The 23,116-nt window shown below is 41.6% G+C and overlaps 2 protein-coding genes across 3 annotated transcripts; one reads left to right on the top strand and one right to left on the bottom strand.

Moving 5' to 3' along the window:
- Nucleotides 1-673: 673 nt before the first annotated feature.
- On the top strand, nucleotides 674-14,959 carry LOC118789913 (actin filament-associated protein 1-like 2). Of its 2 annotated transcripts, none has more exons than XM_036546650.1 (17): nucleotides 674-754; nucleotides 3,058-3,183; nucleotides 5,246-5,337; nucleotides 5,637-5,700; nucleotides 7,124-7,329; nucleotides 8,175-8,345; nucleotides 8,483-8,548; nucleotides 8,654-8,711; nucleotides 9,478-9,582; nucleotides 9,954-10,165; nucleotides 10,927-11,072; nucleotides 11,266-11,374; nucleotides 11,874-12,062; nucleotides 12,600-12,876; nucleotides 13,408-13,565; nucleotides 13,773-13,907; nucleotides 14,546-14,959. In XM_036546650.1, exons 1-17 carry the CDS (start codon nucleotides 739-741, stop codon nucleotides 14,654-14,656), a joined length of 2,241 nt encoding a protein of 746 aa, XP_036402543.1. In that variant the 5' UTR covers nucleotides 674-738; the 3' UTR covers nucleotides 14,657-14,959. The 2 variants fall into 2 exon arrangements, with proteins under 2 accessions (XP_036402543.1, XP_036402544.1); XM_036546651.1 differs by having other exon boundaries at nucleotides 5,249-5,337; nucleotides 14,546-14,958.
- A 279-nt stretch (nucleotides 14,960-15,238) lies between these two features.
- On the bottom strand, nucleotides 15,239-21,535 carry LOC118789914 (hyaluronan-binding protein 2-like). Its single transcript, XM_036546652.1, has 13 exons — nucleotides 21,431-21,535; nucleotides 20,537-20,621; nucleotides 20,188-20,277; nucleotides 19,627-19,734; nucleotides 19,344-19,460; nucleotides 18,843-18,953; nucleotides 18,440-18,611; nucleotides 18,229-18,326; nucleotides 16,818-17,214; nucleotides 16,448-16,593; nucleotides 16,198-16,332; nucleotides 15,909-16,054; nucleotides 15,239-15,489 (listed from the first exon to the last, which is right to left on the bottom strand). The coding sequence occupies exons 1-13, from the start codon at nucleotides 21,485-21,487 to the stop codon at nucleotides 15,328-15,330; spliced, it is 1,824 nt and encodes a 607-aa protein (XP_036402545.1). The 5' UTR covers nucleotides 21,488-21,535; the 3' UTR covers nucleotides 15,239-15,327.
- Between the last annotated feature and the right edge of the window lie 1,581 nt (nucleotides 21,536-23,116).

The following is a 23,116-nucleotide window of genomic DNA, read 5'->3' as shown; positions in this document are numbered from 1 at the left end:
TGATTGACAGGATTCACTGATAAATAATTTACAGACGAAACACATGTATTGTATATTGCAGAACTCGGGGTACAATACAAGAACTGCACGGCAAAAATCACCTGAGTGCTGCAGTGCTCTACATCCCTTAAGTGTTTTCACATGCTCCAGTGCCTCCCACAGTCACTTCATTCACACTCTCCGGCTGGCCTGTTTGAGAGTGCAAGAGAGGCTTATTTCCAGGAATCTTTTTTTTTTTAATAAATAAAACAATGTAAATGCGTACAATAAAACAGAAGCCACAAGTCATAATGCGAAATAACATTGTACAATTCTACTGCCACTCAAAGACAATTCCGTTTCAGTTGTTTCACTTCTCACAGCACTGCCTACAGGTGTAGGATGTAATACTTTTTCGTGGTAATGCGTAATTATGTATCGAGTCCTTAACGGCTCCGGTTTTGAGAGCGGTAGCTACGTTTTTTTTACATGTTAAGCGATCTAAAGTTCTCGTCGTGCGACTGAAAGGAGCGATTGGAATGTTGCTTCTGCTGTTGAGGAGATGACTTTGCGTGAAGGAAGCGCTCGACTGCTAAATTGGTGAGCATATACCCATGCACTACACTCTAGATTGCAGGGAAGCAACCTCCAGTCCCCTACAGGTACTCTGACAAACTGAGGAGGGAGAACTGGGATTGGTTTGAAAGTCGAAACGGAAGAAGTGCTCTTTACAAGCCGATTCCACGCGACGCATGACACATGGAGAGGAACAAAGGTACAGTCGTTTTCAGCTTCATTTATGGAGAGGCTTCAGTAAATACAAAACATGAAGTGTTGTAGCCCGATGTTTGTGTGTTTGTTGTTGCATGTTTGCTTCTTGACTCTTGCTTAGCACAGGTGGCTAATGAGTATTCACTAGAAACTTAAAGTTCACTGTATCTGTGAGTTCACTGTGCCTGAACCTTCCCGGTTTGCCTGTTAAACATTCTCTAACATATTTACAGTACTAGCGCAATTGCATGAGTATAAGTTCGGCAAATGGGGCATTCATACGGGTTTGGTAGTCCAGTTAATAGTTAAACAAGAATTCATATATAAATAAGTGCCTTATGGGGTAGTTTTTCCAATAATCGATTATAGAGTTCATGTCTGTATTACAGGTATTCATCTGTTCTTTATGTTTCGAATGATTCCTATTGTAAGTAATTTTAAACATCATAGCCATATGAGTTTCATAGAGTCTAAAACGTACTTAAAGTTGGTATTCTATAGCCCTGTTCTGAAACTATTCCATAGGCTATAGCCTTGTTCAGATGGAGGGGTAAGGAGCAGAGCTACTGATTGTAAGGTTCCTGCTTTGATTCCCCGCTGGGCATTGCTGTTGTACCCTTGGGCAAGGTACTTAACCTACAACTGCCTCAGTAAATATCCAGCTGTATAAATGGATAAAGGTATAACATATGTAAGTTGCTCTGGATAAGAGCTCCTGCTAAATGACAATACTGTCAGGTGTGTACTCAATATTCAATGTGTATCACAGAGATAGACGGAGAGCAGTGAGGTGGGCTAACAGGCCTGGGGTTTTCCCATATGCTGCAGTACAAAAGTGCCAGACATAGTAAAACTGTCTGCTTGCCATAATGAATGCTTGAATTGAAGCTTTCCCTGCTCATAGAGGTAAATCCTACAGAGTTTGTAGTCTGCTGCTTAGAATGACAATGTTCAATTAGCGAAGAAATGAGAAGCAAAACTTTAAGAGCTCATTAGTGCTGCAAAAAAGAACCGGGGGTATGCACTTTGAGAATAATGAGAAGATGAGCTGATCACTGATTCTTCTCACTTCTTGTGCAAAGGGCAGCAATGACAATAATATACTTGATAGTCATGGTATTGAATGCCATGCAGAAGCACAGAGAATCCGAAAGCTTTTTTTCAAGGGAGTAGAGGGTGTAGGTCAAATATTGTGGTAACTGTGTGATTGAAGTGAGGAAATTGGAGAGTTTGACATGTCTTTAATAACACTCAGTGCAATCAAGCTGTAGTAATAATTTGCTGATAACGGGTATGGGTAATAAGAAAAACGCTGGGCAAAACTTTAGAGTTCAAAGCAGAGACATTTCCTTATTGTGGAAAGTCACATTCCATTGAAACTGTATTTACTGCACAGTTCCTCAAAACCCAGATTCCACTCATTACTGTCTTTGTGGCCCAGACTGATCTTTCATAAAACCAGGAAGTGTGTCAACTCATAATGACAGTGAGAAATCCCCACTCTGCTGCATATAGGTGAGGCAGCAGGTGGAGTTAGTCATACATAGGCCATTTGATAGTATCTCCTTCTGCAGTCAAACAGAGCTTTTTAACTATGGCTTTCTGTTGCTAACGCCACAGCTTCATACAGACACAAGCTCACTGAGAGCTTCCTCACATTAATGAACCATGGAAGATGGACAAGTGATCAGAAAGGTGTAGGTTTGTGTGTGTAAATGGACTGTGTTGCTGCACCCCTGAGAAGGGTACTGTATGTAGCCTGCCTTGCTGTGTGATGGGCAGTGACCATGGCACAGAGTGGCTGTGATCAACTGAGGTTAAGGTTCTGTGACCAAGGAATCTCTTTCTGTCCAGAGAAATTTGTGTAAATATTTGCCATTAGTAAGTTTAGTTCGGTGTTTCACAACAGTAAGTTTGGTGAGACCAGCTGAGCAAGGGTATCTGGTAAGTGATTTGCATAATGAATGACTTCAGGGAGCTGAAACAATTGAAAGGTTGGTGAACAAAATGTTGTCAGGCCTCTGTAATACAAACAACATTTGTTCAAGTTGAGCACTGAATTATTGGCAGGTGATAGTTCAGTTTCCTCCTGGAAGGTTTACTCCATTGACTCTGCAATATAGCTGATTCCTTTTTCAAAATCAAGTAGTTGCATGGTGCTGAGTGTGCGTGTGTGTGTGTGTGTGTGTGTGAGAGAGAGAGAGAGAGAGAGAGAGAGAGAGAGAGAGAGAGAGAGAATGCCTGTAGTAGTGTCTGTGTTAATCTGTCTATATCTCAGTGCCTATGTGGTCTTGTCTTCCCTCTCAGCGCTGGACCAGCTCTTGGGAGAGCTGCAGGCCTTCCTTGTGATGCTGGATGTGGAGAATCTCAGCAGCAAGGCCATTATACAAAAAGGCCTTCTATCAGACCTGCTGCACACCTACACCTCAAAGGGTTAGTTGAGCTTTATGCCTCCTTCCATGTATACTGAGTAGTTTTAAAAACAATAAGAGTCAGTTTTTACTAAGTGAAGGGTTTTCCCAGATCACTGAACATTTTTTAACATTACAATGTGTAAGCAATGTGCATTGATATCAGAATTGTGGAAAAGAATGGAAAAAGCTACTGAAATTATAGGAAACTCTGTCCATGGTTTTGATGAGTTCCTCTCTGGTGCCCAGACGTCCTCTTTTGACTGCACTGTTTCATTAAGCCACATGTAATCTTATGGAAACTCACTTCTTATTTGATTCATGGGGTATAAATAGGACCCTCAGTTTTTCCTCAAGAATGTGACCAATGGGGCTTTACAACTGTGTTTCAATCATTGTCATCCAGAAGGTGTTGTAGGCAAGTAAGTGTATGAAATCTGCACAGTCATCTGACTAATTGTAAAATCAGTGGCTAATTCTTCTTAAAAAAATAATGACTTGGCTAAGAATGAGGAGGAAAGGAGCCCAAGGAATGTCTAAAATGTCTGAAACAAAGAGCATATGTTTTACATTAACTGACAATTGCTCCTCAATTTTTTTTCATAGTTGATGGAAAATGTTTAATCCTATTTGTCCTTTTTGACAAACAAAAACCTTAGCTTGATTTATAGGGAATGCTATCCCCGTGCTTTCTTATTTGTCCTCCACAGCAGCCATCTAGTCACAGCAACAGCACTTGCTGCTAGCAACACCTCAAAGCCTGTCTGAAACCAAAAGCTATGTATGTACTTTAACAGTGTCTATCCTTATTTAAACAGTCCACAACACTGACCAACAGGATATGAAAACTGTGCAAGGGTGTGGAGGAGAATGACTTTGTCAACTCACAACAGCCTTGTGGGATTCTGTGTTTGATTCATAGAATGAATTTTGTTAGTTAAAGAGCTACAATAAATGTGTTGTTAAATTGTTTTTGAATTATTGTTTTATGCATTTCGGAGCAATACTGGGGTATCAGTTGCAGAATTCATTGTGAAGTTCAATGAATGTTACGGCCGTAGCCTGACTGAAATATTTATTAGTCAGGCTATAAAATATTCTCTCCATTTCCTCTTGTGTTATTTCAAATTAGATTGCGTTTATAGGAATGACCGGTGTTTAAGCTTTGTCCTAGCAGTAAGTCATTTTCACTCATCATGTCTCTGTTTGGAGAAAGTTAATGAAGGGCACACTGGCGATTACTGGAAGTGGTGTTGGGCGGTCATGGGCAGAGTATTGCTGTGTGTAGTGTCAAGCATGGTGAAGAGTGGAGGCAGATGCCCTACTGAGTACTTTGCAGTGTTTAGTGGTGTTGATCATAGTATTTAATTCAGTGTTCAACACTGTTGAATGTAGTGTTGAGCAGCTTTGATTGTGGTGTTGAGTGCTGTAGTGAGCAATGTTAAATGATGTATGCTGTTAAGTACAGTACTGACTGTGCATGGTACTGAATGGATTTGAGAGTGGATTGGAGAGTGTTGACTGTGTCTATGATTATGTTGATCATGTTGAAACATGACTGAATGTGGTGTTGGGCATTGTGTTGCGCTGTGTTGAGAGCACAATGTTCACCTCATTGGATGGCACTAAGCACAATTGTTAGCACTGCACCTGTGTGAAGGTGGGCAGACTCAGCATGGCCTCAGTTGTAAAGAGACCCTCCTTCCCTCTGCTGTGGTCAGACTATAATGAAGAATACATTAACATGAACAAGGTTATTTTCAGTAGACTGAACCAAGCGCATGTCTGAAGTAGGTAAGTCAGTCTGAAGCATTCCTTAAGTGTTGGATTAAATATATGATGTTAAAAGAAGAGGACACTAGTGTTTCTGGTGTGACCTTGGAGCTAGCAACCTCAGGTTCTGTTTGGCTGTATCAGTGTCTCCATGCATTAAGCATAGCCTTTTAAATACAGTATAAACAGTACATATTGCTCCTATTACACTTAGAGTTCTAAAAACAGTTTCAGTGATAAACGTCTGTCTCCCTACATCAGTCTTTCTCACTTTCTTTCACTCTTTTTCTCTAAAATTGCCCTCTTCTCAGCAGATCAGCAGCTTGATGTCTTATATATGGGAGAAGAGGAGACACACATTCCTACACCTCAGAATGGACTCCCTGATCACCCCCAGACCTTGGTGAATGTATATTAAGTTCACATCAACAACATATATTACCCCGTTACCATAACATTTAAGTCTTCATGCTGTACATACTTACATTCTTTAAAAGTATTGACCTGAGCTGTAAATTAAAAACTGAAATACAGAACTGAATGACACTTTGAATTATGGACCAAAGAGCACATACACAATTAGTCTGACACAGAGGCAATAGTCAGGTAATGGCCAGACCAAGGCCAATGATCTGAAGTTCTGGTCGAACATTGTAGCCTACTGTCTGTGACTATGATGTAATGTTTTTTCCCCGTCCTCAGTATATGGAGAGTGGGCTGGAGTCACCAGAGAGTTACTATGAGTCTTATGAACCCACCCCCAACGGTAAGGTCTGGGGAGGACAAATCCCTAGTGAATTTCAAAAAGCCTTGTACTGTACCATTTCCAGTGAAGACTCAGGTGGAGACATCTATATGTCTCCACCTGAGTCTCCACTCAGACATCTGCAGTTATAGTGACAATACATTGAAATGCTTATTTAGGGGGAGAAAAAAGTGCACAACATGAATGTGCACATAAAATAACAATAAAATAACAATGTAGGGCCCTAGACCGTGCTTACAGAGATGTTAGTTCGCAGCTAAAAATGCAACATAAAACTATACAACAAAACACAAAATGTGACTGCATGCACAGATTACCATTTATAGTATCTAGTGTTGTCTTTACATTGAGGAGTTGACTGTTACAAAATGACATTGAGACCCATATCTCTAAAATTATTTATTTAAATTTATACATGTTAATATATATTTTTAATATTTATTTATTTAAAATAAAACTAATTTAGTGCTTTCAGTGTCATATATATATATATATATATACACAACAGTGCAGTATAGTATAGTGGCCTACTTACAAGCTACATGAAATCAGAACACCCAGTAGTTTTTAAACAGCCAAGATTGAAATTTGAAATGTGAGCTTTGGCAGATCATTAAAAACATGAAAAACAGGCTTTGAGAGCCCAATTTGCAAACATGGGAGTTATTTATCTGCTTATGTGTGTGTGTGTGTGTCTGTATGTGTGCATGTGTGTGTCTGCCCAATTGTGAAATAGCAGTAGGCTGCAGTCAGAATACAGTAGCCTATTCAGGATGACAATGTTCCAGAGAAATCCACAGTCATCTCTCACCACGTCCTCACCCACAATGTAACCAAACTAACATCAATAGATCCACTAGCCAGGCTATTGCTCTGTAACGGTGATAGCCTTTAAACCTTTGTAGCCACCTGCTGCTATCCTTGAAATGTCCCTCTCTCCCTGGGTACATTGTTGTAAAGAAAAGTTGGCAACTGGGCCACTAATAGGGCTACCTTAAGTCCCTTCTTGGGATAACCGCAAATGCACCGTTTTGTCAATGTTCTCATCTACAGCTTTTATGTTAATACTCTCTTGCCATAGAGCTAAGTACTGTCCCTCTGTCTAGTGTTGCTATCATTTCAAGTTTTGTTTCAATTGACAGTGTCACTCATGAAGTTTATTCGCTTTGAACTGTCAATTTTCTGCGTTTATTGCATATTTGTGGGATCATACACTAGGTGTTCTTAACTCTGAGGTTTGCATCTTTGAGGTTGTACAGTACGGCTTCAGTACTCATTCAGTACTCTGACCTAAGACAGTAGGTCCTGCATTCATCCGTTAGCCCAGTGTCCTTTTTCTGATTTTGCTGCAGCCTCTCTCCATTATATTATCTTCTTCCTCAGGCCTATCTGACATCTAATCTCAGTGTTTTGTACATTGCAGAGGACTGTGGGGGTATGAGCAGCTCTTATGAGTCATATGACGAGGAAGAAGTGACCAAGGAGAAGTCTGTGCCACACCAATGGCCATCCACTGAGGCATCTATCGCATTGATGAAGGATGCCCAGATCTGTGCCTTCCTCTGGAGGAAGAAGTGGCTGGGCAAATGGGTCAAACAACTGTGTGTTATCAAAGAACAGCACCTCCTGGTGAGTCACTGCTGCACACTGTCACTCGCTGACACACGTCACAGTAGTCTGTCACACTTACACACTTGCGAGAGTGCTTTTCTGAAATACAATATTAGAGAAGAAGACTTCTGTCTTGACTAGGATAGCCTCAGTACAGAGATCCTGCAAGGTTTGGCTGGGTGAAACACATTACATTTTATCCTAGAAGCAAGTTCTCAGATGTTTGCTGTAAATCCAGTTTGACTTTTACTGCACTGCCCCATCAGGTCTGTGTATTTATAATGCTGTGTATAACATGCCCCAGGTTACTTCTCAAACAAATGCTCTGTAATGACTTCTAAGGATTTGATTCCCTTCTTAAAAATTGGGGTTATTAGTCCCTTACTCCAGATGTCTGTCTATGCCGAGAATCAGATTGAACTGTTTTGGCAGCACCTCCTGTGGCTTGTGGCTGGTGTGTTTCATAATCTCATTGTGCTCACAGGATGTTATGGGATGGAGGGCTTTCAATTTATTAATTTGTATATGTTGTATATAGTATTTTAGCAGGTTGGACTGATGGACTACTAGACTAATGTCAATTGATTTTATTTTTGTTGCACTTGTTGTGTGTGCTTATGTTGTTGTAGCATCTCAGTCTTTTCAGTGTGTGAGTCATTCTTGATTTTGTCGGCTATTATGTATTTGGTACATTAACTGCCTAGGCTCTTTGCTAGTGTCATTACAGGCTTTGTCAAATCATGTTTCTTGTCCAGTTTTCCTACAGGTATAACCCTTAATTTTGTGACTGCAGAGAGACTACCTTTATATGGTCACATTAAAGGTGCCCAGTACTGTCTAATTTTCTTCATTGCCCCTTCCAGTGCTATAAATGCTCTAAGGAGCAAACGCCTCTGCTGGATGTCAGCCTTGCTGGCTGCAGTGTTGTTATGCAACTGAAGAAGAAGGAGTACAATCTGAGGATTGCCCCTGTGGGGGCAGAGGCCATTGTGCTGGGCCTGCATAGCAAGGAGCAGGCCAAACAGTGGCTCAAGGTGGGTGTGGAGGAAGAAAGGCTGATTCCTCATGCATGCACAATTATCAAGCTTCGGATAGTGCTGACATGTAACATTCATGCAATGATGACATCAGTCATTCCTGACTCCTGACTGCTAATCCTGCTCCTAACTAGGTTATCGAAGAGAGCAGGAGGATGTCAGTGGACATGTCTACAGTGCCCTCTGCCACTGACACTAAAGTAAGAACCCATTCAGGTAACTTTAACCAGGTCCACAGGTTGTAGGGCCTGCTTCTTTGTGAGGATGGCTGTAGGTACTTAGGTTCTCCTTTTCAACACTTTCAGGGTGACCTCAGTATGGCCTTGACTGACTGCCATGCACAGAGCACGGACAATAAAGAGCGTAAGATATACTGCCTCACCTCCAAAAGACCAGTTGTCACAAAAAAAGTTTTTTCCATCATTCTTTATTTAATGCTTGAAGTCAAAGCGATGCACTACTGTCATGACATTTGTGGTAGAAAGTCTTTCCAGTGAGGAGTTTAAAGCAATATTGTGAAAATTGTGGGTAGTATGCATGCCTTTCTTTCATTGATTGTTCCAAACCCTAAACACCCAGGCATACAACACAGTACCGTACCACAACACAACATACTATGCCATACCACTGCACACACACACCGCTATATGTGTCATAAGTGAGATGTGCCTGTATGAATACTAATGTAATGTAATACTGATGTTAGTGCTTTACATGGAAATGAACTGTGGTGTGAATATTACCATATGCTGTATATGTCACCATGCATTATCTATTTTATACATATCCAGCCATACCATGCCACTGCTACCACTTCCATTGCTACCACCTGTGTAGTGAGTTTGCAATACCTGTTGTACAAGTGCAGGCTGCTTTGAGATAAAATGAAAATGATAATGCACCTTGCATTTGCTGCCACTTTTCACTGTACTGATTGTAGCTCCTAGGGCTCATAAATTACCTAAACTTCTGACATACCTGTTCTAACCTGCTCTATACCACAAAGTGATACTGCCAAAACTGCAATACAATATTCTCATTCTCTGTAAAAGCTGTGAAAGTGATCTCCCAAGCACAGCAATTTTATTCACAAACACTCATTATCTGTTTTCTAATCTTGTGACCACAGCGAGGAGGAAGTATGTTTCTGCACTGAAGTTCAGTGATCTCAAGAACCTTGGAAAGAAGAAGATGCCCCCATCAGAGAGCCCAGATAAATGTCTCGACACATCGGGTGAATATTGGCATTCAGCACATTATAACTGCAGTGAACCATAGAACCATGATTTCAGCAATGAAAACAAGTACGGTACTCTTTTGTCACCTGGTTTTACTCAAAAAAAGGTAAATACTTAAGGACGGAGGCTCATAAGAACAGGCACATGATATTCAGAAATGTTCTGCAATGCTGGAATTGAAAACTGTTACTGTGTCATTTCAAAATGATCCTTGAATGTAATTTTAACTATACGACTGACTCTTTTGCTCTCATTGTCTCTTTCTTCACCTCGTGATTGTAAATATTCTGTCTCCCTTTTGATCTTCCCTTTGACCCTTCTCTCGACCTATTTGGTTAAATTGCTTTTTTTTCTGTTTTGTCCACAGGGTACTTGAATGTGCTGGTGAACAGCCAGTGGCGAGTCCGTTGGTGCCTTATTAAAGACGGACAGCTTTTTTTCTACCAGGACAAGGGGAAGACCAAAGAGTCCCAGCATCCCATGCCCCTGTCCGGCTGCATGGTGCTGCCTGACCCCAGCTCAGACCACCCGTACTCCCTCTGCCTTTGGCAAGATGGCAAGCAGCTAACCACCCTGGAGGTGAGACTGACCAACACAGTCAAACCGGGCCCATGTGCTGTTTCAGATAGATATGGATATTTTTCTATTCAGGGCTTTTTACAGCTTATTTAGGAGGGTTGTGCTTTGATGTGTAGATATGTAGATGATTTATGTGATTGGTTACAGACTCACAGCAGAATGTATGTCACATGAACTCCTAATGGAATTTAGCTGGAACTTTTAGCTAGTTTGCTGGGTAATTAATTAAGGAGAAAGACTCTGTTCTTAACAGCAGTTGCTTAAATCCAATCAGCAATCCAGTCTAATCTTATCAAGGAATGGCCAGACATAGAAACCCTCACTGCAACATCAATATGAATTTCATTTTTTGTTCCATTTACTTGTGTACCATTACGACCACTCATTGGAATACCAGTACCAATACAACTTGAACACAGATTTGTTTTTAACCCATTTGAATCCAGATTCATTTTGAATCCATTCTGTGGAGCTTCCAAACAACGTTTCATCCAAACTTTCATCTCATCCTTTCTTCCAGCCCTTCATCTTATTTCAGCTGTATTGATGGTCCCTCTTAAATAATTCAATCCAGAACTATGGACTGAGAATTTCTAACCTATGAATTCAGTTCAGATGTAAAGCAAACTCTAAACTAAATCTGTGTTACTCATGTTTTGGAAACCTTTCTGAGCATAGCATGGCATGGCATGGTTTTGGTAACTGAGCATGTTCTGTTCTGTTCTATTCTTTTCTGTTTTGTTTTGTTTTTTTTTTTTCAGGCCAAATCTTCAACAGAGATGGGCCACTGGCTGGGATTATTCCTTTCACAGTCAGGATCAAGAAATGACCCAGAGGAACTTCTGCACTGTTATGTGAACTCAGAGCAAATTTCCAGTATTGCAAGAGCTGCTAGAACCTCCATGGAGTGAGTGCCAATTGTACTATAACCACAAACCTGACCCGCAAAAAAAATATTCACATTCATAAAAAGGTATTATATGGCAATATATGAATCACTGTGTGCTGCTTGATACGGGAGTCAGTGTGTGATGCTTGTTAGAGGACTCAGTGTGTGCACTGCTTGATACAGGAGTCAGTGTTTATTATATGTTTTGTAGTATGATGCAGAAGAGAGGCTCACAGATCAACACATACATAGACAGTCTACCCACTGCTGTGATAGACCCTGATGACATCTATGAAGAAGTGCCCATATATGAATCTGAGGTAAGAGTCAGCATATGGACAAAGTTTCTTTTCTTTCAGCAATCAGCCCAGCTCTTCATTCCTTTTACTCATAAACTCATTCCCCGTCTCCATCTCTCCTTTCCTTTTTGTCAACTGTGTCCTATCCCAGACCCGTACAGTACTGAATATTCACTTAATTGACTAGTAACTAAAGTTGGTAAGCTTCACAAATACAGTACAGTGGATGTGTGCTTGACGAGCTATAGCAGTCCTGAGATGGATGGATGACTTGACTGAGCTGTGGAATGAGGAACTGAAACTACACGTGAACTGAGAGGTACATTGGCAGGGAATAGAAAGGAACTGAAATTAAGCCCTAGCACAACTCACACTACACCATGTCTGTGTGTGTGTGTGTGTATGTGTGTGTGTGTGTGTGTCTGTGTGTGTGTGTGTGTGTGTGTATGGGAGGCGGCATGTGTTTGTGGTACCTCCAAGCTGATTGATGCTATTTGTCCCTCTGTACTAACTGTACCAGGAGAGCTTGAGTGAGGTGGACAGTGTGACACAGGACAGTGTAAACAGGGTCTATATTGACCTCAGCCCGGTCAGGTCCTTCCTCCACACCTCCCAGGCCCATCAGGACAGCAGCCTCTCACAGGAACCCCCGGGACCCTTTCAGCCAAAGCAGTGGGAGCCCCCAAACCAGGGGAGAGGTAAAAGACAGGTGAGACTGAGTCAGCGCACATGGGAATCCTCTTTGTCACTGACAGAACCAGAATGAGCTGGACCTTTGAAGGCCTCGGTCCGGGGTGCTTACCAACCATCTTATCTGTATGCCTGAGCTATTCCACTTCAGCCTCATTACAAATCTGGTATTAGCTGTCTAGAACCAGGGTGCTAGGCAGAATTTTAGTTGGGGCAACCTCTAATAGGCACAGGTGCATGATTCCCTGCAGCCTACACATACAAATAACTAGTTTACAGTACTATTAGTGTTATGTGGGTGGTAAGTTCCAGCAACATTTTTATCTAGCAACACTCCCTGAGCCTCTTACAGTTTGTCTTTGAAGAAAACACTGACCATATTCTGGGGGACCTGTCTCCTGGACGTAGTTCCATAAGGTTTCACTTCTGATAATGGAATGATAGAAGTAAGTGATGAAATACATAAAGTAATCAGCGTAATTGACTGCATTGGAAGCTGGTGTGCTCTATGCATGTGCTTTCGTTAGCTGGTGAAGTTATCCCATATTCATTTCAGGATCGACCCCGAATGGCTTCCCATGAGCCTGCACAGACAGAGAGGAGCACTCAGTCCGATCCACAGAAGGAAGAGGATGAGCAGCCAGTTTCCAGTCCAGCTGTTGACCGGTCTAAGTCTCAGTCCCTGTCCCTATCCCAGTTTTACTCCCACTCCAATGAGAGACCATTCCCCCTTCAGGAGGCCCAGAGGAGGACAGGGCTCAATTCCCAGTTTAGTTCTAGTGGGGTAGGGACCAGCACAGAGAGCCTGGAACAAATCAACTCCCTTACTGCAGGTAAGCTGACTCTTAACAGAGCACTGTGCAAATGCACAACACACACACACACACATACACACACACACACAGACACACCTTTGTCTTCTGATTAATCTGTAGGAAGTCTCATATGCTCACATACACTGTCACTTAAAATTACATTAGGACAGCATTGAGTGTACAAACGTTGTGATCCCTAGCGCTAGCTGACGGAATTGACAAAAAACACCACAGCCCAGCCATATATTATATAAGTACAATAATGCTTGTTGAAGCAATGACATTTTTATAGTTATATTGACCGACTAAACTCATTTGTTAGTGAGAAACTTGTCTGGGAAAAATACTCCGTAAGAATACATTAAAACATCTGATATTTATCAGAAGGTTTGCTGTCAGGAATGTTCAGTGGACTGGAATGCAAACTGGTGACATTTCTGTTCTCTAAAAAAAAAGACTCCTGTGTTCCTGTCTGAGGTGAGATTTTTCTGTTTTGGTTTTCCTTTGTGTATGTGGCTGTGTGTGTGTGTGTGTGTGTGTGCCTCACAGGCCCAATGCAACATCGCCGTCTTGAGGTTAGTCTGACAGAGACAGAGGAGACTTGTCAGGAGAAGGAGAGGAGGCATGTGGACCTGAAGCTTCAGCCCAACGTGAAGGAAAGTCTGAAGAAGATGGAAGCCAGACCCTCCACCCTGGAGACGGACATGGTCAGTCACCACCAACTGTGCCTCAGTCCTATTTCTGACCACTCTGTCTGACCACTCACAGTTACATGCACAAACTGTACGTGCATGTGTGTTACTGTTGTGTACATATGTATGTCTGCATGGATGGCCTTGTGCATATCTGTGTGTGGAGCAGGGTGCATGTGTTTTTGTGCCAGTAGGCCTGATCAGGTGACTGTTTATCCAAAGCAAATGCAGATCATGTCAGCCGCCACGCCTGCCAGCTCCAGTGACACCTCACCTATCAGCTCCTTCACATCCCAGAAGCACAGGCCTGTGTCAGTCATACCACGCAGCAGAGCGAACGTCCTGCAGAAAGCCAAGGTGACACCCCCTTAAATCCCTCCTTATCCCCTGAAGTCACCAGAACACTGTTATTTTATTGAAATAGCATTTCATATCTCAAGAATTTTCCCATGCCATGCAGTCCCATGCTGTCATATTTCTGAGAATCTGACAAGTTAGTATCACAAGATTAATTATATTAAATTTAGCTCACTCTGAAAAATGTTTTCCACAATTTAGAAGTAGAACATTTTTGATATATTTTGTTGTCAGGACTCTGCATTTCTGGAGAGAAACCTTCCATAAGCAACACTGCAAAATATTACACCTGTAACTGTAGAAGGCTTTTGTCTCTTGGTGCACCCCTGAGATTACATGGGGTCACCTGACATGTCCTAATTTTAAGTGTGATTACTTCAGAAACAGCTCATTTTCTTGTAATACCCTGACACTGCTGTACTCACACACTGCAATAGCTGAATAAACACAAGATGCAGTGGTTATAGTATATCAGAGTGCCCTAGTGTGGATGCAAACTGTCCTCAGAGAGCCGTGGGAGGTGATGTGTGACTCTTGTAATGGCTGTTCATTCCACCATGGAGAGGCTGGAAGGTGTGCCTGATCCCTCCGTTTCAGCTCCTGCAGAGCGTATAAAATGGCCTGTGTTGTCTCTACAGGAATGGGAAAAGAAAGGAACTACATGGAGACCTTCAGGAAAAGCCAACTCCTCGTTCTACACTCCTGTAAAGCATTGTAGCCCCCTTTCCTTAAACCTGCCTCACACCTGAGTCCACTCCAAATGCAGGTCCAGACTGAACCTCCAGCTCTCAACATCACAGACCTAATCCTACCACAAGAATCAATATATATGATTTGCTCATATTTCAGAGAAATACAACTCTGTACCCGAAAAGGTCACATTCACTACGTGAGAAGAATATCCACTTTACCCATATAGATTATTGTATGACAGCCTTTGCTGATGTTGAAGTTTTGTTTGTAGATGTCAGTAGCAAAGATGTACTGTAAATACATTGAAATTATGTCTTTAATGGAAGCTTCTTGTTAATGTAAAGTCAGCTAACACAATGTAATTTTGTTCTAATGAATTTCATAAAAAATACCAAAATGTGAAGAACTTTGTGTTTTATTCCCTGAATCTGCGTGAAAAATTGTCAGTAAATTTATGAATGAAAGAACAAAGTAGCTCAGTAAAGAGTACTTTTGGCTTGGAGAGAACTTTGTTGTTGGGCAATAGAGCATAAGTCCTGTCAAACACTTCTGGAATTGTATGTGTAAAGAGCATATTTTCTAGAAGACATATATAATGTGGTGGTCAGTATAATGTGTGTTCTATGAAGAACTCTCCCAGAACAAATTCCTCACATTTTTATTGTCGTAACAGTAAAAACATCCCTCTGTGAAGAGCTGGCCAGGAACCTGAGCAACATGTCGCCTGCTAGGCTGCCTGTATTTTGGAGTTGATCCAGTCGGTGAATTTGGTGACGCGAGTGTAGACGCCGGGCTTGTTCTCCTTCCCACAGCTGTCGCCCCAGCTCACCAATCCGTAAACGTAGTGCACATCATCTCTCTGACACGTCAGAGGGCCTCCAGAGTCACCCTTCCAGAAGAAAGCCCTCGTTAATGACACAATCTAAGTGCTTCATAAAGATTAGAATATCAATAATGTAATATTGCGAATGTGATCCTAGATCAGTTACTAGAGACAGAGAGTACCAGAGAGCTATTCTCACTCTTATAAAGGATCTTGTGTACAAAATGTGTGCAGATTTTTAGATACTGACATAGTGACATAGTGGACTACAAGACATTTGAGAGTTGGGTCCAGCCTGGAAGTAGAAAACTATGACTTTGTGTCCTGGTTGAGACTTAAAATATCTCACCTAATATCTGTCACCTCTACCTTTACTGCTCAGAATTACAAAGCTTTTTTTGCAATTGCAGGTGAAACACTTGCACCTGTCTCCCATGCCTTATGATCTGATGGGGCTGTGGGACCTCCATTGCTCCCTTTCTCACCTGGCAGGAGTCAACTCCACCCTGTAGGTACCCAGCGCAGAGCATGCTGTCATCCACGGCTGTGCCGTACACCTTGCTGGAGCTGCAGCGCTCCTGGGAGATCAGGAGAACATTAGCGTCCAGCAGCTGGCTGGAGCCGTACTCAGCTGAGCAAAGAGAGGGGCAGAGAAAGATAAGATCATTGGTGCTCCCTGCCAACCAGCTGACTCAGGGAAATAGCATGTTTACAATAAATATATTTGATGATCAACGCGGGGCAGATAGCTGGAAGAGAGGACTTTGACAGTACATGTCTCTGTGGCTCCCCATCCGGAAATGGTACACTCAGTCCCATCTGGAAAGGGACTGTCAGCCAGACAGACTGTCTTCACAAACTTGGTTTCATTGGCACAGCGACCGTCGACAGCTTTCAGCTTCATCAAAGCTTGGGAAGGGTGGGGGTGGGGAGGGACAAACAACATATTACAACAATGAATTCGTTCATGGAAACGTTACAGTTAGATGTACCAGGTCAAATGACACAAAAAAGAAAAATTTACCAATATCATTTACAATTGCTTCTGGGGTTTCTTTGTATTTTTCATGAATTATGACACTCTCAACCTCCACAATCTGATCGAAGGATTCATGCTTTCCTAGATCCACACCACCCAGGACTACCCTCATCTGTTTCTGTTTGTCACGTCTGGAAAAAAAAAAAAAAGAATAATTCACTGAACAGGGTGTTTAAAGGATTAATATCTTACAGACCTTCAATTCTCAGTAAAAATACAGTGATACAACATAGATGTTCAGTGCAGTCAGATATGGTACATGATAGACAGGTGAACTAAGTTGTGCTAACCTCAGTGAGCAGGTAGGGTACATTCACATGCAATGAGCAGGTAGAGAACAGTAGAGCATACTCACACACAGTGGCCAGCGGTCAGTATCCAGCAAGGTTTGATGAGTGCTCCACCGCAGACGTGTTGGAAGGGCAGCTGAGTGCCAATGGGTCGAACCTGTAGGGATGCTTGCCAGGGATGTGACCCCGGAATAGCTTTTAGTCCCCCATAGATCCGCTGGGACGCTCGGCTGGGCTGGGGCTGCCCACAGGTGGAGAACTCCCGTACAACGGGTGATGCAGTGGTTTGAGCGGGCTTTATGGTGGCTGTTGTTTGCTCTCCGTGCATGGAGGCTGCCGTGGGCTCTGCAGGCTTGGGTGTGGGCTCTGCAGGCTTGGGTGTGGGTTCTGGAGGCCCGGGTGTGGGTTCTGCTGGCTGTACGGGGGCTGTGGGTGCCTCAGTCGTTTCTGCTGTTGGGAGAACTGGAGAATGTGGTACAAATAAATCCCCATCTGACACATCTTTTTCAAGGTCTCCTTTAACGCATTATTTGACATATTACAGATTGGATTTTATTGCTCCAAGTGCAGAAGCCCCATACAAAAAATAATAAACTGAGAATATATTTTTGAGAATATATATTTTTAGCTCAATCAATATGTTGAAAACATGTAAATTATTGCCATGTTGGTATATTACAATATATTTCTGCTTTTCCTTAATATATTTCAAATGTATTTGCAACATTCTTCTTGGTCTGAACATGTTTCTCAATATATTACAATATATTTTGCTTTTGTATGGGTCTGCATAATAAGACATTTAATTTTGGTTTACAGCTGAGACGGACTTATTATTATGAGAGGTGTAACCTATTCTATTTCCTGATGCCTACAGGTCCGTTCACAGTGGGTTTGGAGATTATTAGTTACTCGGGTGAGATTCTGCTCCCTGGATTCTTTGTTCCTGCTAACGTGAGGCTGAGAGAATGTGTTTTGATTATGAATTATATGTGATTATAGTACCCAAACTAACCTAGTCACAGTTGTGCTTCCAAATGTACAATTCTCCTCATCAGAGACTTCACCAATGATGCTGTAGCAGTTTAAAATTAGGGCAGAGTCTAGGTTTCTTCACATACCATTGCCTATTCAGTGAAGAAACCTTAGAATTTGGAAAAAAAGATTTATTGAAAAAAAAACAGATTAAGCAGGACTAAAGGCAGACCTCGGGCTCACCCTTTGAGTTGTCCCTTTGATGCAATCAGCTAGGCAGTGAATCTGCTATTTCAACCAAGGAAAGGCAAAAAAAGAAGGTTCAGGTAGAGGGGGAGTCAATTGGGCCTGATTACTGCCATGACAGGTTGCATATAGATGAGTTGCCTCTCAGCTAAAAGTACGTCTAAGAGTCCCGATCTTAGTTTAGAGATTGGCATCACATTATTTCTGTTGCTGTCAGATGCCTCATTATTACAGAAAGAATGGTTAAGTGGTTACCTGAAGGTTCAGGACACTTTTTCACATTGCAGTGATCCCATCTCAGTTTGTTCCGTCTCCTGATGAAGCACCAGGGCCTTGTGTCTCCATCAGGGTTTCTGCAGACATATAACAGGACAGTGGAATGGGTGTGTGTATGTGTGTGTGCGCGTGTGTGTGCATGTGCGTGTGTGTGTGTGTAACACTGTAGCTGTGACAGCCTGAATCTGACCTGCAGTGGTTGTGGGGTCCCAGTCCGTCATCATCCTCATATGAGCTGAACGGATCCGTGCCTTTCTCCAAGATGAAGTAGGAGTTCCAGTAGAGACAGTCATCTCCATCTTCTGTCTCGCTCACCAAACCCCGATAGGACTCTCCGTTTCCCTCATAGCAATCATCAGGCCCTATGGAAACATGAGACATAGGGCACACCTTAGGAGTGACAATAAGACACAGGGATAATGCACTGGAAAAGTCTCATCAGAGTCCAGACACAACTGAGTCCTCATAATGGTTAAACACCGTAAACCTACTGGAGAGAGAACTCTTTAAAATGTAGTGCAGAAATCTGTATGTTTTTTGTTAATTGTTGAAAGAAGAAACGAGACACACATTGTCACTTTAATATTATTTACCAACTTGACAGAACTTTCCGCTGAAGCCATCTGGGCAGTCACACTTAAACTCTGTGTCTTTACTTTTGCAAGATCCTCCATTCTTACAGGGGTTGGGCTGACACATTGACACTGTTGACACAAAGACATCAAAGGACACATCCACACTGCAGTGAATACTTCGGCTTAGACAGGCACACAATACACTTTAATAAGTGCCATGCTTATTAATATCGATTCAGTTTGCTCTTTGGATTTTGAGAAAATCCAAAGATAATGGAATATGAAAGTGGTAATTCAAGGGTCAGCTAGCTGCTATTATAGGCAAATCATTCGCAGACTAACCCAGCCATTTTTTTTCATTCTATAATGTGGTAGGGAATCACCTTAGGGTGACCCAGTACACCTTTATATGTAATTTCAGCTTTTCAGCTTTTGCAAATACAGTAAAGTAGCAATACAAAAATGTGTTCTGTTTCCACTGTTCTCATTTCAGATGCAAGCAGGATCTACAGCACTTACCTGTCTGGCAGTGAGGAGGCTGGAAAGGCTCTTTGCATTTGCACTCATAGTAGGGAGGCTTTGAGGTGAGAACACACTCACCTCGTCCACATTTGGCTCTCTTACAAACCTTATGAGCTGAAACACAAACTTTCGATCAGGAAAGCTCTCTTTCTACCACTTTTGTTTGTAATTAGGTTTGAGACTGTATTACAAACGGGGAAATGGAAGTTATCATCATATACTGTAGCATGTTGTACATGCACTGACAGTTGTACCGTATTTATGATAGTGAGGTTCTTACCTTTCTGACACCTCTTGCCCTTGAATGGTTTGGGACAGTCACATTCAAACTTGTCTTTCTTGATCTCACACACACCGTTGTTTAGGCAGGGGTTTGGATCGCATGTCTCTGGCAGAAATCCAAAGTGAGGGAGAACAAAAGGTGGACAATCATACCAATACCATTTTAAAAGCCCAATACCTAAATTATCTCCACACTGGCAATGAATCTGAAATTACTCACTTACGATTACTATGAATGATTATTACTATAACAAAAATTATTGTTATAGTAATATAGCATTATAGTAATACTCAGCCTACTCTTACAGACCCTCAAATTTACACTCACAATTTTAGTCAAAATGTTTTTTAGTCAATGCAAAACATCTACAAAATATTCACAAAACTTATTAATGTAAGAATATGTGATAAAAGTGCCAGTATGGTATACGTCCCTGTCATTGAACTGGATTCAGCATCAATCAACATGTTATTATATCAATTTAACTGCTACATCACTTTAAACTATTTTGATCATGAGAGGAAATTTGCTCTACAAGTCTGATTTTCACTTCCTTACTTTTTGTCTCTTGGAGATCAAACAGCCAGTCACCATCATCTTCCTCACTTCCCTCGTCTGTCATCTCCAAATTATGGACATCACTTCCAGCTATAAGGGGTTAAAAGAGAAGTGAAAATACAAAGTGAAAATTCTGTCTGAATGTCTCACAATGAGACAGGCATGTCTTTTGAAACAGCAGTGTGTATTGTATATGTTAGTTTGCACCTGCAGCTGGGTAACTTCACCTCTTTCATTATCAGCAATGGAATGTATACATGTGTGTTCATGCGTGTGTGTTAATATAAGCATGTGTCTATGTACATGTGTCCATGGGTGTGTCCCCATGACCATTTCTGTACAGACTCACAGTCCGTCCTGTCATGCTTATCATTCTTTCCAGGTTTCTTTCCAGGTCCATGTCCATGGTGATGATGGCCACCACCACGGCCAGACTGATCAAACATGAAGAAGCGATTTAATACAAAATGACAAAAGAACATGTAACTACTTTAGAGAGGACATGATTATGAAAAGAACTTCTGGCAACTTATATCTTATATCTTATTGCAACTTAACATTGCATCCTGCAGAAGAGTTGCAGCAGATATCTGCCTAAACCAAGGGCAAAATACCAAAGTGGCACCTGTTTTTTCTCAGTCCAACATTCGATCTCACAGCTATCATTAGAAGCAATCAATATGTCAAAAGCCTAAGGTGACATGTGATAATTATGGTCAACTGTTTGGAGTCTATCTCAGTTAAAAAATTCATTTATATACTTGTAATGTTGTGATCTCAGACAAATCATAGCCAAACACATAATAGCAACAAATCATATTCAAATGAAAAACAGACATCAATTATATATTTTCTCAGTAATCAGGGAGGGTGCGATTTAGTAATCAGCATCAACTTTCAATTTGCAAATTTGGTGGCTCTGCGTCTTCTAATGATCATAAGATCATCCATGTATAGCTCTAAAATTCATTCTCTTAATAGAAATTATTTCAGACTTGTATTTGTGACTGATCAGAGTTAATACATCCACGGTGTGTTATTCCATGAATAATTTCACTACAGTTTGAGCCTTTATAAATTACTTGTGGTTCAAGGATGATATTTATCACCCATTACAGCATAACCACAGCTCAAATGTCTTCTTTGTAATTGATCAAAAAGTCACATTATCACCTAAAGATGATAGCAATATGTATTTCACTTATTTGAATACCGCAAAGTGTAGTATTGATTGAATACTCACTTGAGCAGGCACAATGAGAGCAGAAAGGACCAAGAGAAGGACCAGTTTGGTGACCATTTTGCCCGTCTGTCAAAAGGTAGATGGGCAAATGATTTTGGCCATCTGTCAGGGGGTAGCAAAGGAAATAACCCTCCCCATTGCTGTAATCATTAGTTTCTAACACAGGAGGGAAGCCGACGCAGATCACTGACCGAGAGAACACATGTCACAGGCACTGTGCCAGGCTTTCCCCGATGTTGAGATGGGCTTGCAGTGGGGGACACCCTGTCTCTCTGTCAACACTGGGTTTAAAAAAATCCTTAGCAGCAACAAATAATATTTTCTTACAGAGGAAGTACGATAAGGAAACATAAACACCTTTTTGACAGTACATTTTGTGACAATAGTCTTAGGGAACCACACCTGAGCTGTAAGGAAGGAAATAAAAAAAAATACTGTGATGACTGCGTACCTTAGCATTCAGGTCAATGGCCATGTTTACCAAAGAAACTAATCATTTGCTTTAAATCCAGACTTTGGACAACTGTATTACCTTAACATTGCACAATTTGAACTTGGAATTGCTGTGGGTTTTATTTGAGTCATGAAATGCAAATATAATGATCTTTTAATACTTAACTAATTGAATCTCAATGCAATAATGTTAGATACATTAAAAAGCAAAGCTTAAAGAACACAGGAAAGGAAAGAACACAGATTATGTATACATACACATGGATATTTCAATATTAACCTGACTATTCAAGCATTCTGGGGTTTTCTGGTTATGAGAAACCTGAACAAGACATGTTTGATACTCCTCTGTGAAAACAACATTGAGTAATTTAAATAACCCATTCTGAATATTCCTTCTGAAAGCTTAATTCTGTTCAATGTTTTAAACAGAATCTTGCCATCATGGACATTATATGGTACCTTGTATGTTTAAGCTCCAAAAGCTGTCCCATGGAAATGCATTGGTTTCAAATGCAGGCTCAGCCCCACAGTAAGGCCTCAAAAACTATCCAAGTCATTTGACAGCAATGACTGGGAGCCCACAATGAAAAAAAAATTGGCATTGTTGTGCCAAGGATAGGGGTGTGTAGGTTGAACAGGGCTTCCTTGTCTCACCTCCCTCAAGTACCCTGTGATTTGTCAGGTGCCCGAAAGTTGCTCAGATGACATCAGCCGAGTAACACCTGTCCTTCAATTAGCAACCACTCTGTGCTGTCACTTCGGTTGAGTATGCGCTCTGACTGCCATACCAATGAGCCTGGCTCTTTGGCGTCGCGGTCAAAGTCACATGTTTGGTACCCCGTAGACCCAGGTTTGAGGCCGGGTGGGGTGACTGCTCTTGCCCTTTGCTACAGACCTTTAAAGCAAAACATAGCTATTGGCCTATGTGCTATGTTTGGACCAAACTTAAATTATTATCTGGGTTCTCACTGCATAGAAGACCACAAGTTCATACTGTGCTGTTCATACTTTGCATGGATCACCATAAATTCATCTGCATTCACCACAGTATCAAACAGGCCCAAAATTAATTATGATTCCTGTGCTTTTGGCCTTGTGTAACTGCTTGTGCGTCCCTATGACCCGTACACCACATACCCTTTTTGACAATTTGGTGGCAGTAGAGGGATCCAGTTGTCAACACAGGTGACAGTTGTGCCACCTAAAGCTAAGAGGCGGTGCTCCAGACAA

This window comes from Megalops cyprinoides, chromosome 15 (assembly GCF_013368585.1).
Source record: "Megalops cyprinoides isolate fMegCyp1 chromosome 15, fMegCyp1.pri, whole genome shotgun sequence".
NCBI lineage: Eukaryota > Metazoa > Chordata > Actinopteri > Elopiformes > Megalopidae > Megalops > Megalops cyprinoides.
Note: the sequence above shows the minus strand (reverse complement) of the source record. Positions and strands in the feature narration are given on the sequence as shown.

What these genes read in the sequence shown, in the direction of transcription:
- LOC118789914 (XM_036546652.1), bottom strand. Translation starts at nt 21,487, where the DNA reads ATGGTCACCAAACTGGTCCTTCTCTTGGTCCTTTCTGCTCTCATTGTG. An exon ending in AGCAATTGTAAATGATATTG is followed by an intron (nt 16,333 to 16,447) that starts GTAAATTTTTCT and finishes ACCCTTCCCAAG; the next exon opens with CTTTGATGAAGCTGAAAGCT. An exon ending in GTGGAGTTGACTCCTGCCAG is followed by an intron (nt 15,490 to 15,908) that starts GTGAGAAAGGGA and finishes TTCTTCTGGAAG; the next exon opens with GGTGACTCTGGAGGCCCTCT.
- LOC118789913 (XM_036546650.1), top strand. An exon ending in GCACACCTACACCTCAAAGG is followed by an intron (nt 3,184 to 5,245) that starts GTTAGTTGAGCT and finishes CCCTCTTCTCAG; the next exon opens with CAGATCAGCAGCTTGATGTC. An exon ending in CTGATCACCCCCAGACCTTG is followed by an intron (nt 5,338 to 5,636) that starts GTGAATGTATAT and finishes CCCCGTCCTCAG; the next exon opens with TATATGGAGAGTGGGCTGGA.